This window comes from Centroberyx affinis, unplaced genomic scaffold, assembly GCF_046629955.1.
Source record: "Centroberyx affinis isolate AG114_WGS23_722 - 3 ecotype Tasmania unplaced genomic scaffold, CSIRO-AGI_Caff_v1 ptg001012l_1, whole genome shotgun sequence".
Classification (NCBI taxonomy): Eukaryota; Metazoa; Chordata; class Actinopteri; order Beryciformes; family Berycidae; genus Centroberyx; species Centroberyx affinis.
In genome coordinates, this window is record NW_027279574.1 from 315,613 (window position 1) to 329,474 (window position 13,862).

A 13,862-nucleotide genomic window follows, 5' to 3' on the forward strand; every position below is an offset into this window, starting at 1 on the left:
AACAAAATACGTTACGTCGTAAAAGGTAAAGAAAGCTGCTGCCAAGCCCCGGTACGTGCCGTTGCATCTCATGATGTAGACAGAACTGTAGGTAGGCAAACATCCAATTAAAATTCGGACAATTTTATGTCTTTCTTATTGGCAAAAGTGCACACCTGTTAGAACATGACTTGATATATATTTACAAATCTTTAGATTCCTGTGATATACGGAATATACATGATAGACCAGGCTGCACTTTATTTCAACAAAAAGTCAACTTTTAGGATTAGTTCACACCTCTCGTTACCGTCCACCACGGTGTATTTTGGATTGGAAGATTGTGGGAAGAGCACGCGAACCAATTAGAAAAGTTTGACTTTTATTAAAATAAGGTCTGTTTGGTGTATTGCATCTATGCCGAATTGAAGAGCAGCTCCTATGGATTGGTAAAAGTCACAAGTCACATTTTACCACGTTGCCGATAGCCTAAGCAAGGCAACATTAAAGTCACAGATTTTTTTTTTTTTATGGAGTTTGGTGTGAGGTGTTTTCTTGTATGTAGAGAAAGCATGTAAAGCAGCTAGCTGCTGCCAAGCCTGGGTGACACCTGAGCACTGCCTCACACTTTCACTTTTGTAATAGACTACTACTAAATTCAGACAGTGGATAATTTGATCTGTGCAGAGACCCACCTTTGATTACACATGGCTTTATGTACATCCTTTAAGTCTTTTAACCCTTTGATTTCCCAATAAAGCCCAGTGAATAGAATTATAAAATTCATATTTAAATGTAATTTGTTCAAATTTCTGTTTTACCCCCTTAAAATGGTAATAACTAACAGAATCCACTAGTTTACACCCACTTAAACCCAGTGATGTGATGTGTTTGCTTTTGGATTACTTTGTCTTTAAAACTTGAATGGTGTTAATTGTAGTGGAGGGCAAACCCACTTAAATTACCACTTAATTAACCACCTTTTTTATGCTGACATAAACCATTCTGACTTATATTAACAGTATACACTATAGTATCAAACAGTAAGTCATATGAAGTCATAAGAACATAGATTAATGCTCTTATGAAAATGTAATTGATTTTTATTTGTGGTTGTTTGCCTTGTGATGATCCCCAACCTGAGGTCATACAGTAGTTTAACCACCTTTGAGTTGATACAGATGAGTTTACACCACAGTACCAACAGTTAAACAACATCTATGTAATTTAGTGAGAAACTGGCTTCTGCCTTTCCCCACCTATTATAAGATAGCTCCTGGTTTTTTTCGTGTGCTATTCAGATGTTTTGGTCAGAGAGCAGATTAAGAACCGACACCAATACTGAAATGCACAGCTTGTTTTTTTTTAAATTGTCACTCAAACCACAGTGTTATTTTGCCACTGCTTTTGTCAAACGATTGGAAGTCATACCGACAACCGCATGCTTCATAATTGTTCAGATCACCTTAAATCAACACTTTTTGCTTTTGCGTTATGCTGAATGAGCATTTGCCCAAAAGTGCAAACACTGTATCTTGGTTCATTCATTTTGTGTTAACAGCGACAAAATTGTGCTGATGCCTGTATGGCAAATGTCAGATAAGAAAACCATAAATTCCAATTTCATTTGAGGCCAAAGAATCATCTGAATACCAGGTAGAAAAACCCCCCAGAAATTATCCTTTAATGAGCCCTTTGAGAGCAAAATGGTGAAAAAAAATGGATGCCCCTCATGTTTCGGTTCATGTAATACAATCCTTGTGACAATATAACAGTTAGACTCAGAATGATAGGGAACTGCCCCGGCAGCATTACGTTTAACAATGCTTTCATTGAATCCCGCTCCGTCTGCTTATTACCGGGACTGGACAGACAGAGTCTATCAAGAACAGCTTACACTACAAGGAGCTGCAGTCTCCTTTGTCTAATGGGCTTTAAAAACAAACACAGATACTGTATATTCATGTAACATTTTACCTCGCTGTTCATACTTAGATTCTGAGTGCTGTACTTCCCAAAGCAGCAAACAACTAGCTACTTTTTGTGTTTCTAAAGGGCAAAGGTAATGACAATAGGTTGTTATAGTAAAAATGATACCAATAAATGCTACTAAATGATATACAGGCAGCTCATGTATCCACAATACTTTAGTCAAGGTGTTAGATATGCTTCAAAGTCATTTCAAATCAAACAAAATCAAAAATCATACCACAGTTGTCTCTGTTTTTCTATACTCGCACAGTTACTGCTCTTTGGGCAGCACAGTGATTCACCTCCACATGCATGATGGCACCGTCTTAAATCAAAAACATCACACATTACACATTACGGTTCGTTCCTGTGTGGAGGAACTGATTAAAGAGGGAATCCTGGGATGCCGGTGTGCCGCTGCAGACAAGCGGCCGGAACACAGGAGTCATCTCCCCCTGACCCCGCGTCACGGTTCACTGCTCCCGTTGCAGGTGAATTTTCCGCCTCAAATGGGTGTCACCGTGCCATGAGCAGCATCGCCCGGCACCCTCGCCGGCTTTCCACCTGCCAGCTCATTGTAATTCCAGTTCAAGTCAAGAGGGCAGGATGTAGCATGCGGCTGAAACAGACACATGCGTCCCCAAAGAAGAAATCCATTCTAAAAAAGGGGCTTTGCATCTTGTTTTATGTACCAGTAAGGACGCTGTTGTTTTTGGTCTTTTAATGAGAGATTAGGAGAGAGATGTTCACGTTCACAAGCATTATTGAGCCCAATATTGTGGGAATAACATTATAGAAACCTGTTTTAGGATTGATTTCTCTTTAAGCTGCTGAACTGAGAGCCTCCCAGTCATTCGAGGCGCTGTGAGAGTGTGACAGACTATCCTAAAACCTACATCTCCCATGCGGGGAAACCAAATATCAGCTGGTCAGCCAAAAAGAAAATGTCCCCGGCCAAGAAAGATCAAGGTTGGGAGTTCATAAAGCTTCAGGTTCTCCTATCCTCACCATCATTTGACCGCCCACAGGATAGTCCCAAACAATCTAGAAAGCAGCCATTAGCCGGCGGGGGGATTCCCCCCGGCGAGGAGAGATCTAGGCTTACAGCGTCTGAGGCGAGGCGGCTCTGGCTGGCAGCGCTGCTTCTAATCCAGCGGCGCTCCCTGAACCTCCGATGGCACCAGAATGGACCGAGTGCACAAAGATGGAAGCCCTCCGGTTTGAGCGCATTACTCAAATGTCAAAGGAAGGCAACCTTTTTACGGTTCAAAAACCAACGTGCACGTTGCACTGTGGGATCCCAGCAAACATATTGACTTTGAATAGATGTTGATATGATGATGGCCTGCAGTTCACATGACGTTCATAGTTGTGTAGCTGCTATTTGCTTTGGTTTGTGGAATTGGGACCTAAATATATTTTTGATGCCAGTGATAACAGTCTCCAAAGCTGTTTTAATATGATTTTTTACCATGGCATTAGTGAAAATTTTGTGCTCTTTTGGATTGGTGTTGAATTTGCATGTCATGTAAACATAGGGGGATTGAACTTGACCACTTCCTGTATGTCACTGTCCATCAAATGCTTGCTGGGATCTGATGGGAGGAGGAAACTGTCAGTTGGGTACTGACTTTCCACTTTAACACTATAGCACCTATTTTTCTCTTTGCAACAGAGAGCAGTGCCTAGAGCAGTGGTTCTCAACGTGGGGTCCGGGGACCACCAGGGGTCCTTGCAGGGGTTCAAGGGGGTCCCCAGCAAATTGATCAACTGTTACACTTCAGCATTATTTCATTTACAAGAAGTCAACACAATTAGAGAATGTATTAGAATGATTATTTTGATCATAGTTTCACTGTTATCTCTCTACCTACAATACAGACAGTCATGGAATTCTGGACAAAATCATATCTGACAATAAAAAACATTCTCAGATTTGGGTCAAAATCTTATCAAATGGGGGACTGTGGCTCTAATGTGGACTAAATTATTACAGGTTGAGAATCACTGGCCTAGAGAGACTGTCCGTTAACCAGGAGGTCATGGGTTTCATCCCCGCAACAGCAAATGTCCTGCTGAAGTGTCCTTGAGCAAGGCATTAAACTACCTGCACAGTCGAGCAAGTTGCTCTGGTGAAGAGTATCAGCTAAAAGCCTTTCTGCACGTGCCGCAAAACCCACGGTAACTTCCAGACTGGTGATTATCTCTAAGTTTTGGGGTGTAGCCTATGCCAACTCAAGCGGTAGGAGCCCTAATTGAAAGGACCAGATTCCACGTTGCCCAAATATTCTAATTCCAAAGAGTGGAGCAGAAGAACAATGTGGGGCATGAAGCCTAGCCTGCCCGCGGGCACCTGTTTGCTGCTTACTGACTGCCACCGGGCAGCGGGCGGCCAGGCAGCGTGATGAGGGAACACGGCTAAGTGGGTTTGACTGCTCTGGTTGCACTCTGTGGAAAAGCGAGAAGAAATAGCTCTACCTCTGATCACCAGCGCGTCATATAATGTTTCAGCGGACGCCCCTCCCCCTGTCTTGTGTTTTTCCCCTCACTCAACCTCTCCTTTGACTCACAGAGGCGGCTCACCACTGGCGCACGGACCGTGGAGAATACGGGCGGAAGATGGCTGACTTAGCCGGGCACCGCGAGCCCTCGGCGGCATCACCAGCTTCACCCGGGCCGCTGCGAAGCCGCAAGACCCCCGCCGTGTGGCGCCTGTGAAGGCAGCCGCTGCCTCGCACGCCTCCCCGCCGCACACCGCAAATATTGACAGAAGTAGCGCCGAGGGGAAAACATGGCAGAGATGGAAAAAGAGGGCAGACCTCCGGAAAATAAGAGAAGCCGAAAACCAGCGCACCCGGTGAAAAGGGAAATAAACGAAGAAATGAAGGTAAACGGGGGTCTGTGCCCAGTTGCATGTGATTACGCATGGAAACAGAGCGGGTTGCGAGAGGCGTGCATGTCTGTGGAAGCGTTGGCCGGGCATCCTCAATGCAAATATAGGATTCACTCAAGTGCAATTTGTTGCATGATTGGCAAACTTTGATTTAGTATTTTTTTTTAAACCCAAGTTCTATTGTCACATCCGCGCTGAACGCCAATCTCGCCAGCGCTCGCTGCCAATACAGCCTCGCACAATGGATGCGGCACCCATTCATTGCTACTATTCCACTTGTAAGTTTTGAATCAATGAGAAGATACAGTGCGTGTTCGTGCCGGACGATTATAATTTAGCCGTTTGTGTTGCCCTGCCTTACATGGCTTGCCCGGAGTGAATGGAAAATCCAGTGCGTCAGTGAAGGCGTCAACAGTGCCCTTACTATTACTAATACTATTACAGTAGACTACGGCGCAGCGGAGAGCAGCCGGGGTGCAAAAAATTGGAATAAATCAATGGGGAAACACTCGCCTATCCACGCTTTCTCGATGCTTTTGCGGCTCCCGTGGGTTTGTCTATGAGTCGAGCGTGTGCGTGTGTTTCTCTCTGTGTGTGAATGTGTGTGTTGCCCAGCTGCCCAGAGGCGTGTGATCCAGATGTGCGTCTATGAGCTTTACGCACCCGACAAGAGCACATTGTCTCCTGTAGGCCTGCACGTTTGAGCATAATAATCACCCGCACATTGTTTCTATCCGTGGTTTTGCTCGGTGCACATTGTGATATGTGAGCATTGAAGCTTCGTGCTGCTCATTGTGGAGGAAGCAGAAGTGTTCATGGTATTATTTTTTTTTGTTGTGTGTGTGAGAGGCAGGCTGTGTGTCCGCTTTGTCTTCATGTGTTCATTGTTTGTACACATTTGGCTACAGGGACTGTAGACCCACCTATAGAGTCACTGTTTTGTAGCCCTTATGGATGGATATTTTGGTAATCACAGCGCGAATAAATTCTGGAAATAATAATTTGGGCTGTAAGAGAAAAGGCGACTGTACTGGCTTTCAGCAAGTCCTGAAACAACACTGTAATAAACCCTTCTTTGCATTTAGACGCATCTTAAATACTAGCCACTGCTTATTCTCTGGGACTGTAAAATAGGAAAAAAAATTAATGTGCATTTTGTTGTATAGCCGAAATGCCTCCATCCTTGGTGAGATCAGTTGCCCATGTAGCATTTGTTTTATTATTGTTATTATAGCGCAGTAAGGAACAGGCAATAAACTACAATACTGTTGGATGGAAAATCATTAAAAAATGCAATTCACTCATTTAAAAAAAAAAAAAAAGCCAAATCTATTCTGTCTCTTTTCATTGGGGGATTTGTGTATACCACCTAGTTTAATTGGACAGTTGTAGCTTGAACCGATACAATATGTTCTACTGTATTCTAGTCAATAATTCTCAGCTGTCCTTGCTTGCTGCCTAAAAATGCAGTGGAAAAGAAAGTCCTCTAAAGGCACATTCCCTTCTCCAGTGTGTTCAGAGAAAAGGTGAGGAGAGAGAGGAGAGGAGAGTCGTTTGAAATTCACAGCAATAATAGAGTCCTTAATAAAAAAAAATATTTGTCATGCTTAGTTTGTAAAGGAAGACAGGGAATCCACCCTCCTGCCTGTCTTTTATCCTTCAGACAGAGGGAAGACTGACAGGGATACAGAGGACAGCAGAGAAGGATTCTCTTTAATACCACTGTGTGTGTGCGTGTGTGTGTGTGTGTGTGTGTGTGTGTGTGTGTGTGTGTAGTGGAGGGGGGGGGTCCTCAGCACTTCACCAGCTCGATTGACTCAACCTGTCTTCTTCTATGGAGGTATTTTGGTCACTGAAAGTTATTTCTCATTCGGAAATGACTTGATTTAGTCTCAGTGGAATATTTGAAATGTGAGAAATATACATCAACTGGGCATGGGAGTCCAAATTTCATCTTGTAGCTTTTATCATAACGAAGAGCAAAAGAGTGAGAAAAAAAATATGAAATTGATAAATCTATTTTGAAGCCATATCTTTAAAACAAAATCAGGATTCAGGATCGATGCTCCCTGTAAGCTGATAGATTGGTGAGCAAAGTCTAATAATTTATCGCATGGACTATATAATAATATCTTGTCAGTCATCAGTCAGAAACATAGCCTGTTCATTTTAAGTGGGTTTGGAATTTTTTGTGGTAAATGCTTTGGATGCAGGGGCTTTACCATAGCTTAGGGTTTAGAATGTCAATCAAACTTCTCTCTGAAAGCAGCTGAACTGTAATTATAACGGCAATCAGTCAGATGGTTGAGTGTTGAATGTAAAGGTGTTGCTCCGTTCTGTGGACTTTCCCATGCAAAAACATCAGTAGCCTTTGGATGTTTTGTAATGCCTGTGCAAAATATTAAAAATGTAGCCTGCGACGGAGATAGTGTTGTATTGCATGTAGGGAAAACAACACTCTCACCCGGCAACAACTGCAGCGCCTCCATCAATACCAAAGGAAGCTACTGAATGGGGTTGCAGATCTGGTGAAATGTGTCACGATGCTTTAAAAGGCAAAACAAGTTCGATTGTAACTCATTATGCAACCTTGAATTTCATATCCTATTGCACAGGAACACAGGCACACACACTCTCACACACACACACACACACACACACACACGCTCATTCGCACTCACACGCTTGAGTTGAAAAGCTGTCAGCTCACCATGTTATGTTGAAACTTCCAAATTTAGTTCAAGACTGATCCAGAGATACAATGCTACACCTGGAATTTAAAGCAAGTCTCTTATATACAGGGAAATTGCAAAAAAAAAAAAAAGTGATTGTGTCTCTTCTCTCTCAACACCTTTACAATAGTGTCTGTATTAAGTGGAATCATGTTTAAAAAATAGAAATATATGTATTTTTATATGGCATGAAATCAAGTTTATCGCATGGTTATGTCCAGAAAACTACACCTAGATGCAAAGTCAACTGAACACTTGAACCTCATTTCATGACCTGCACACTTGCACTGCAGTTACTGAACATGATGCAATGGTTGCATGTTGGTCGCCTTCCCTTGAACATTAAATGCAAATAAGTGACACCAATGTAATTTTTCACAGACGCAGATCATTCCTTACACGCGTCTCTCCTCTTCTTTACATTCTCTCATCTATTTCGGACCAAGCGGGGAGAAAACAACCACACACACACACATGCACACACACACACACACACACACACACACACACAATGTGCCCTTGTGAGGGATCATACTCCTCTGAAAAACCAAACAGTCTGACAGTGTTTCCTTCATCTGGCTGCTTAATGTGTGCCACGGTAAAATAAGCCCCGGTGAGTAATCAAGGAGAAGGAGGAGTGGGCATAGAGGGGGGATAGGAGAGGCTGGAAAGGGGGGGGGGGGTAAGAACAGGGGAGAGAGGAATGTATACAGCAATAGGCTGGCTAAGCTGTAAAAACTGTAACCTGAGTGTCTCCGCTGGATCAGATATCAAGGAAAGTAGAGGGAAATGAAAGCAGAGCGGTGGGAGAGAGGAGAGGAGGAGAGGAGAGAGTGAACAGGGGAGTGGAAAAGAGGAGGAGGAGGAGGGATCGGCGAAAGGAAACTTGGCGTGTGGATTCGGGAATTTTATCACGGTGTACTGTGACCTGCTCTGGTTTCTAGCCGCAAGGTATCCAATTCCCACCATCATCATTACCACAAGCCCTGCTGGCCATGTCTGGGTCTTACTGGAGGGAAACAGAGGGTGGGGGGGGGGGGGGTGACTGTGGTATCCAGTCAGTGCAGCAGGACTTTAAATGGTTTCATGTCGGCTCACACCTAAATTAAGGGAGAAAGCGCCGGCCCGAGAGTCGTATCTGAGCTCTAGACATCATGGGCCTTAGTCCACCGCACCAGTAAATCCCTCCAGTGTGCTGAGAGTGAGAGTGATGATAGCAGAGGTTCTGTAAGACCACCATCTTGTTTGTGTAGGATCCCGATGCTAAAGAAGAAGAACTGGGTATGTTTGTGCAGAAGTTATGAAGGATGGTTGAAAAAAGCAGCTGAGATTTTATGAGAGATTTGACCAAGTCCAGCCATGGGGAAGGTGGACTGTTCACTGTCTTTCTTTTATTTTGTGGGACAGAGCTTTCTGCTTCAGGTCAGTCACAGCAGGAATATGGAGGAGGTAGGAGATAGGTACATAAGGTTTGATCGATATGGATGAAAGCTGCTGATAGATGATATTTTGTGCCAATCATCAATATTTTTAACTTTGACAATTTTTATGCCAAAACATCCCAAGAATTCAGTGTTTCCCTCTGCATTTTATTCTTGGCAGGGTAGAAAAGCCTCTATAGAGTAAAAATATACAATAAATGTCATCATCATATCAGAGGTCTAACCCTAGTACACAACAAAGGCAGTAGTGGCTGGGGGATTTCATAGCTGATTGGAGGGAGCAATATTGCATATGACATATTATAAAGAACCATGTATCAAATGAGAGCGTCTGTTTTGATAGTCTTTAGCTGTGTTTCTGTCCAACTGGTCAAGCAAATTCTAAGCTTTTGAAATGTTGCAAAAAACAAAATGCAAGTAGGTTTTCATCAGCTGGGTTGAAGAGAATAACACAGCGTCGTCAACATAGAATGAAGCTACGTAAAAAAGCAACAGTAAGAGTATTTCAAGAACTGTTTGGGCGAGTTTGTTCATTCGTGTCAGCCCATGTTGGCCACATTTCATGATGTCTGAAGGAGAAAACAGAGCAATGCACTTCCAACTAATGGCTATTCAACCATGACAGCCATGTTATACATGGAAGTGCCAGCAGCATTTCAAAATGTCTCAAGCCGCTTCTCAGCTCTTTCGCAGAACCATTTGGACCCTACATCATTATTTATCGGACAAATGCGCTTCCATCCGCCGTTCGTCGCATCATTTCTTCATCGACGGAAAACTCCGGCTGCACCTCAAGCGAGTGCAATCTTGAGGACATCTGATCAAAATCTGCTGGTCCCATTCAACCGGTCTAATTCACTGCATCACAATACTTGGATGGGAAACCCAGCTAATGAGGTCGCTCCAAGTGGCCGAGATCTTTGTGCGCCGGCTCCACTGACGACTGCCGCTGCAACTGAACTAACAACCGACGTCTCTGTCAGATTACGGACGGAACCGAGTTGACAAACAGGAGACTTCGCCTGCGTAGAGCCAGATGAAAAGGCTATGCATTCGCTGTAACATATAGACATCTGTAGTTGACACTGCGCCTCCAACGCTTCTTCCTCCCCAGCTCACCCAGAGCCAAGTTGGTGCCGCTGCTTTGATGAGCCGCCAGCCAGGATTAGATTGCACTCTTAATAATACTCCCACTTTCTGAAAGTAGTAGGGTGACACAGAGGACAGGATGGTAGGAAGGAACAGAGACACAGAGATGCCGCTTTTTTTGCCTTCTTGATGTGGTTGTTTTACAGCCACGCAGCTCATTTACCCGGGACGATATTCAGGCTAGGTTATGCTACAGCTCAACCGTTCAAAAGAAGAATTTTCTCCTTGACTATGTTTTCTTCTCAAGGTTTCATCCTCGCGACGGCGCTAATTGCTGCAGTCGTGCTTGCCAAGGGCTGCACTTTGATCCCGTCAAAGCGCCGTCACTTTTTGGTTTGATTATCGTTGAGGCGCGACGCGGCCGACCGTCAGCGGGAGCGCCCGGCAACAGGAGAAGTAAACTGTTAGAGAATATACAGTGGGACTGTGGGAGGAAACCAGGGAGAACATGCAAAAATCGAACTCAGGTCTTTCTTGCTGTGAGGCGAGTGTGAAGTTATCGTGATTTTGATTGATCGACGCATTGTTTGTCTCCTACGCACTGGAACGTGTCTGTGCATGCATGAGCGGTCGTTCTTACCACCACAACAGGCTGCTTTGCCTTCACCTGCCATTGACTTGAACTGGCCCCTGTACCTTTGTGCCACCTCTACCCATTGACCACACCGCCACAGTGGTATTTCATATCAGACAGATCAATACCTCCTGTCATTCTTCATTAATAATGCCTTCCCAGCATTTAGAGCGAGTCCTTCCACTAAGTGTAGCGAACTCACTTCTGCAGAGAATAGCAGAAACCGTATGCTGCCGTATGAACGAAGCAGAAACCGAGGCAAAACTGATCCCGGAGCAACACTACTACTCTGAGATACAAATACAACACATCATGAATTTCTATCTAAAAAATGCTTGGGAACTGAGTAAATGTGCTGACGAGGCAAGAGAAAATCTGCCTCTGTCATTCCTATACTGTGCCATAGTGTCTCGAATCCGCAAAGAGATACTTTTGCCTCGGTCTGAACGAGTGGAAGTGTGTGTGTGTGTGTGTGTTTGTGTGTGGGTGCATTCCCGCTCATGTCTCCTTTACTATACCGCCGTAAGCAATATCCAAACTGCGCTTTGTGTTGGTGTTCTGTTAATTAAAAGTGGTATCAAGTAATTGAGTCAGCGGACCAACCTGTTGTTTGCTGGCTGTGGACACGGATGGGCTGAATGGTAATGACAAGGAAGGCTCAGTGCCAAGTCTCCAAGTCCACCCAGGCCATATTGTGTCACTGGGTGTGATGAGCTCAGCACCGCCAGCCATTTGCTTTGCTCTCTATCGGCAGCAATTACAGCTATGCCTATTCTATTCTATTCAATTCTATTAATTTTCATTCTTTTCTCTTTTTCAAAGCTGCACGGCAAGAGTTTGATGTAAAAATCCACCTGTCTACAACTTTTTTTTACAACTTTTTGGAGTGTCAGGGGATGCACTGATACATTATTGGATATTGGTCCTGTGCAAGGCTTAAATGTATCAAAAGTATGACTTCTCATATGGGAAGTCCCACCTTAAACAGCACTTCTCACCAATCGCTGACATCCTCTGTAGTTACATCCCGCCTCATTCAAGCCGTTTTTCCACCTAAAAGTAGTTCCTGTGAAACAGATTAGAATAATTTTATTCGTCAGTATGTAGATGCACAAATCAGTCAGACATAATGATTATAAAAACCTTGTTTCTTAGCGGTTTCAAAATTTCAAAAACATAGGCAGAATGTAAGAAACTCTAGAAAATCCCTCTATTTACAGGTTACCACAAAAAAAACACCTCTTTCTCTTTCATTAGGGAAAGAGAGCACTCAGAAGATGGGCTTAACATCCACCATGGCCATAACCATTTATTTTTTCCATTTCTGCTTTATTAGGGATAACAGGCAACAACAAACACCTGGTCCACTTAAAGCTGACCCACCAACATGGCTGCTTTCCAGAGAATGTACAGTGTAGAGAGACGGGAGGGATTTCAGAGAGGGGATGACACACCGCAGGTTATGCAAGGGCATGATTTGGCTTTGCTTTTCACCCCTTTTTCCCCCTCAGGACACAGTAATCATTTGTAGACAACTTCTGTCAAAGTGCGCGGGTGCGTGCGGAAGCCTGTGTTTACATTCTGATGTTAAATTTAGATCAGGTTGGAGTCAGATGCGCCGGGTGGCATTGAAGTCGTCCAGCGTGACGACTCCAATTCTAACGTATCGACAGAAGCGCTTGTAATTGACATTTAACTGCTTGATGTAGTGGAGAGGGAGCGAGTGATGAATAGAGTCGAGTAGAGCGGGACTGGCTGTAAAGTAATGAACTGACTCGTGTCTCATCTGTTTGATGCTGAGCAAGCCCACCGATGGCGAGACCACCCGGGTCATCTCCATGGCAACGTACAGTACAGCGAGGTTGTCCATGCAAGCCTGTAATATGATGCGAGAAACTATTCTTGGGCGTTTAATTGATGGACGCTTCCCATACATTTGCTTAAGTGAGTCCAAATTTTATCTTGTGGGTTTTATCATTTTAATGGAGAACAAAGATCAAGCAAAAATCACAAAAAAATCTATGTGGAAGCCAATCTAAAAATCACATTCGGGTCCAATGTTCCCTCTCAGCTGATAGTTTGGTGACCTATGTCTAATATTTTATCACATTGACCAAATCATAATAATATCCTGTCAGTCATCAGTCATTGCTCCACTTTGTCCCTAGAGATGTAGTTGATATAAACCGGTTTGGAAGTCTTGGCGGCAAATCGACGCTCCTGGGAATATTCCACATGGAAGAGCTGAGAAGTGTCTTGGTGATAATGGGCTGTGTGCATTAGCAGGGTTATGGTTTTGTTTTTGTTTTGAATACGGTGTTATTGACTGGATTGTGAGAGGCTCTTTGGGAGGAGATACTGTTTTGGCTCATTGGCATGGATTTTCATTTGGCTTGGCATACCTGCAGACAAACACAGGCACACTAGCTGTACACATAGAGACACGCATAAAAAAGCTGGGCGTTTTGCTGCCTTGCTCAAGGGCAACACAACACAGTGAAATACTAGATATCATCTAGCTTTTACTGGACTATGATTTGCTCTTTACTGTGAAGGGCTATTTACTGCACAGTGAAAGTTGGGACAGGGTGTATACTTCGACTTTTACTGTGTTGTAAGCGGGTCTTCACTATGATAGGTTAGTGTGCTGCATTAGGGCCTATACTTTGTGGTGACAGTGTCTTTGCTTTGCTTTAATAGGGTCTTTATCATAGTGTCTTTACTGCACAGTGATAAGGTCTCTCTGCCCTTTGCTGTGTTCTGCATGGATCTTAACTGTGCTGACTGATGTATCGGTTTGCTGATATTGGCCTTTTATTAAATATCAGATATCGTCCTATCAGTGTGGTCACCTGCTGATATGATGATTCATATTTTAATTTAATTTAATAAGTTCAAACATTTTTTGTAAATTAATTCTTCATTTAGAGACAGTAATGTATCTCAAAGTTTCCCTGCCATTGAAAAGGTATGGTGGGTCACTCTGCCTTAAAGGGCTGCTAACACTAAAAGATTTTCATTAGTCTGGGTTTCAGTGAATAGTTTTAGTGTCCCATGATGTCTAAATGCTGTTTCAGAGGCTTTTCCCCCCTGACAAGAGTAAAATTTGGGGGCAAACACTG

At 43.6% G+C, this 13,862-nt stretch overlaps 1 protein-coding gene across 1 annotated transcript in view; it reads left to right on the forward strand.

The window, feature by feature from the left end:
• The first annotated feature begins 4,741 nt into the window (after positions 1–4,741).
• Positions 4,742–13,862, forward strand: part of sobpa (sine oculis binding protein homolog (Drosophila) a) — a 37,134-nt gene continuing 28,013 nt past the window's right edge. The window contains 1 exon segment of the mRNA XM_071522665.1: positions 4,742–4,837. Coding sequence (XP_071378766.1) covers positions 4,742–4,837 — 96 coding nt within the window.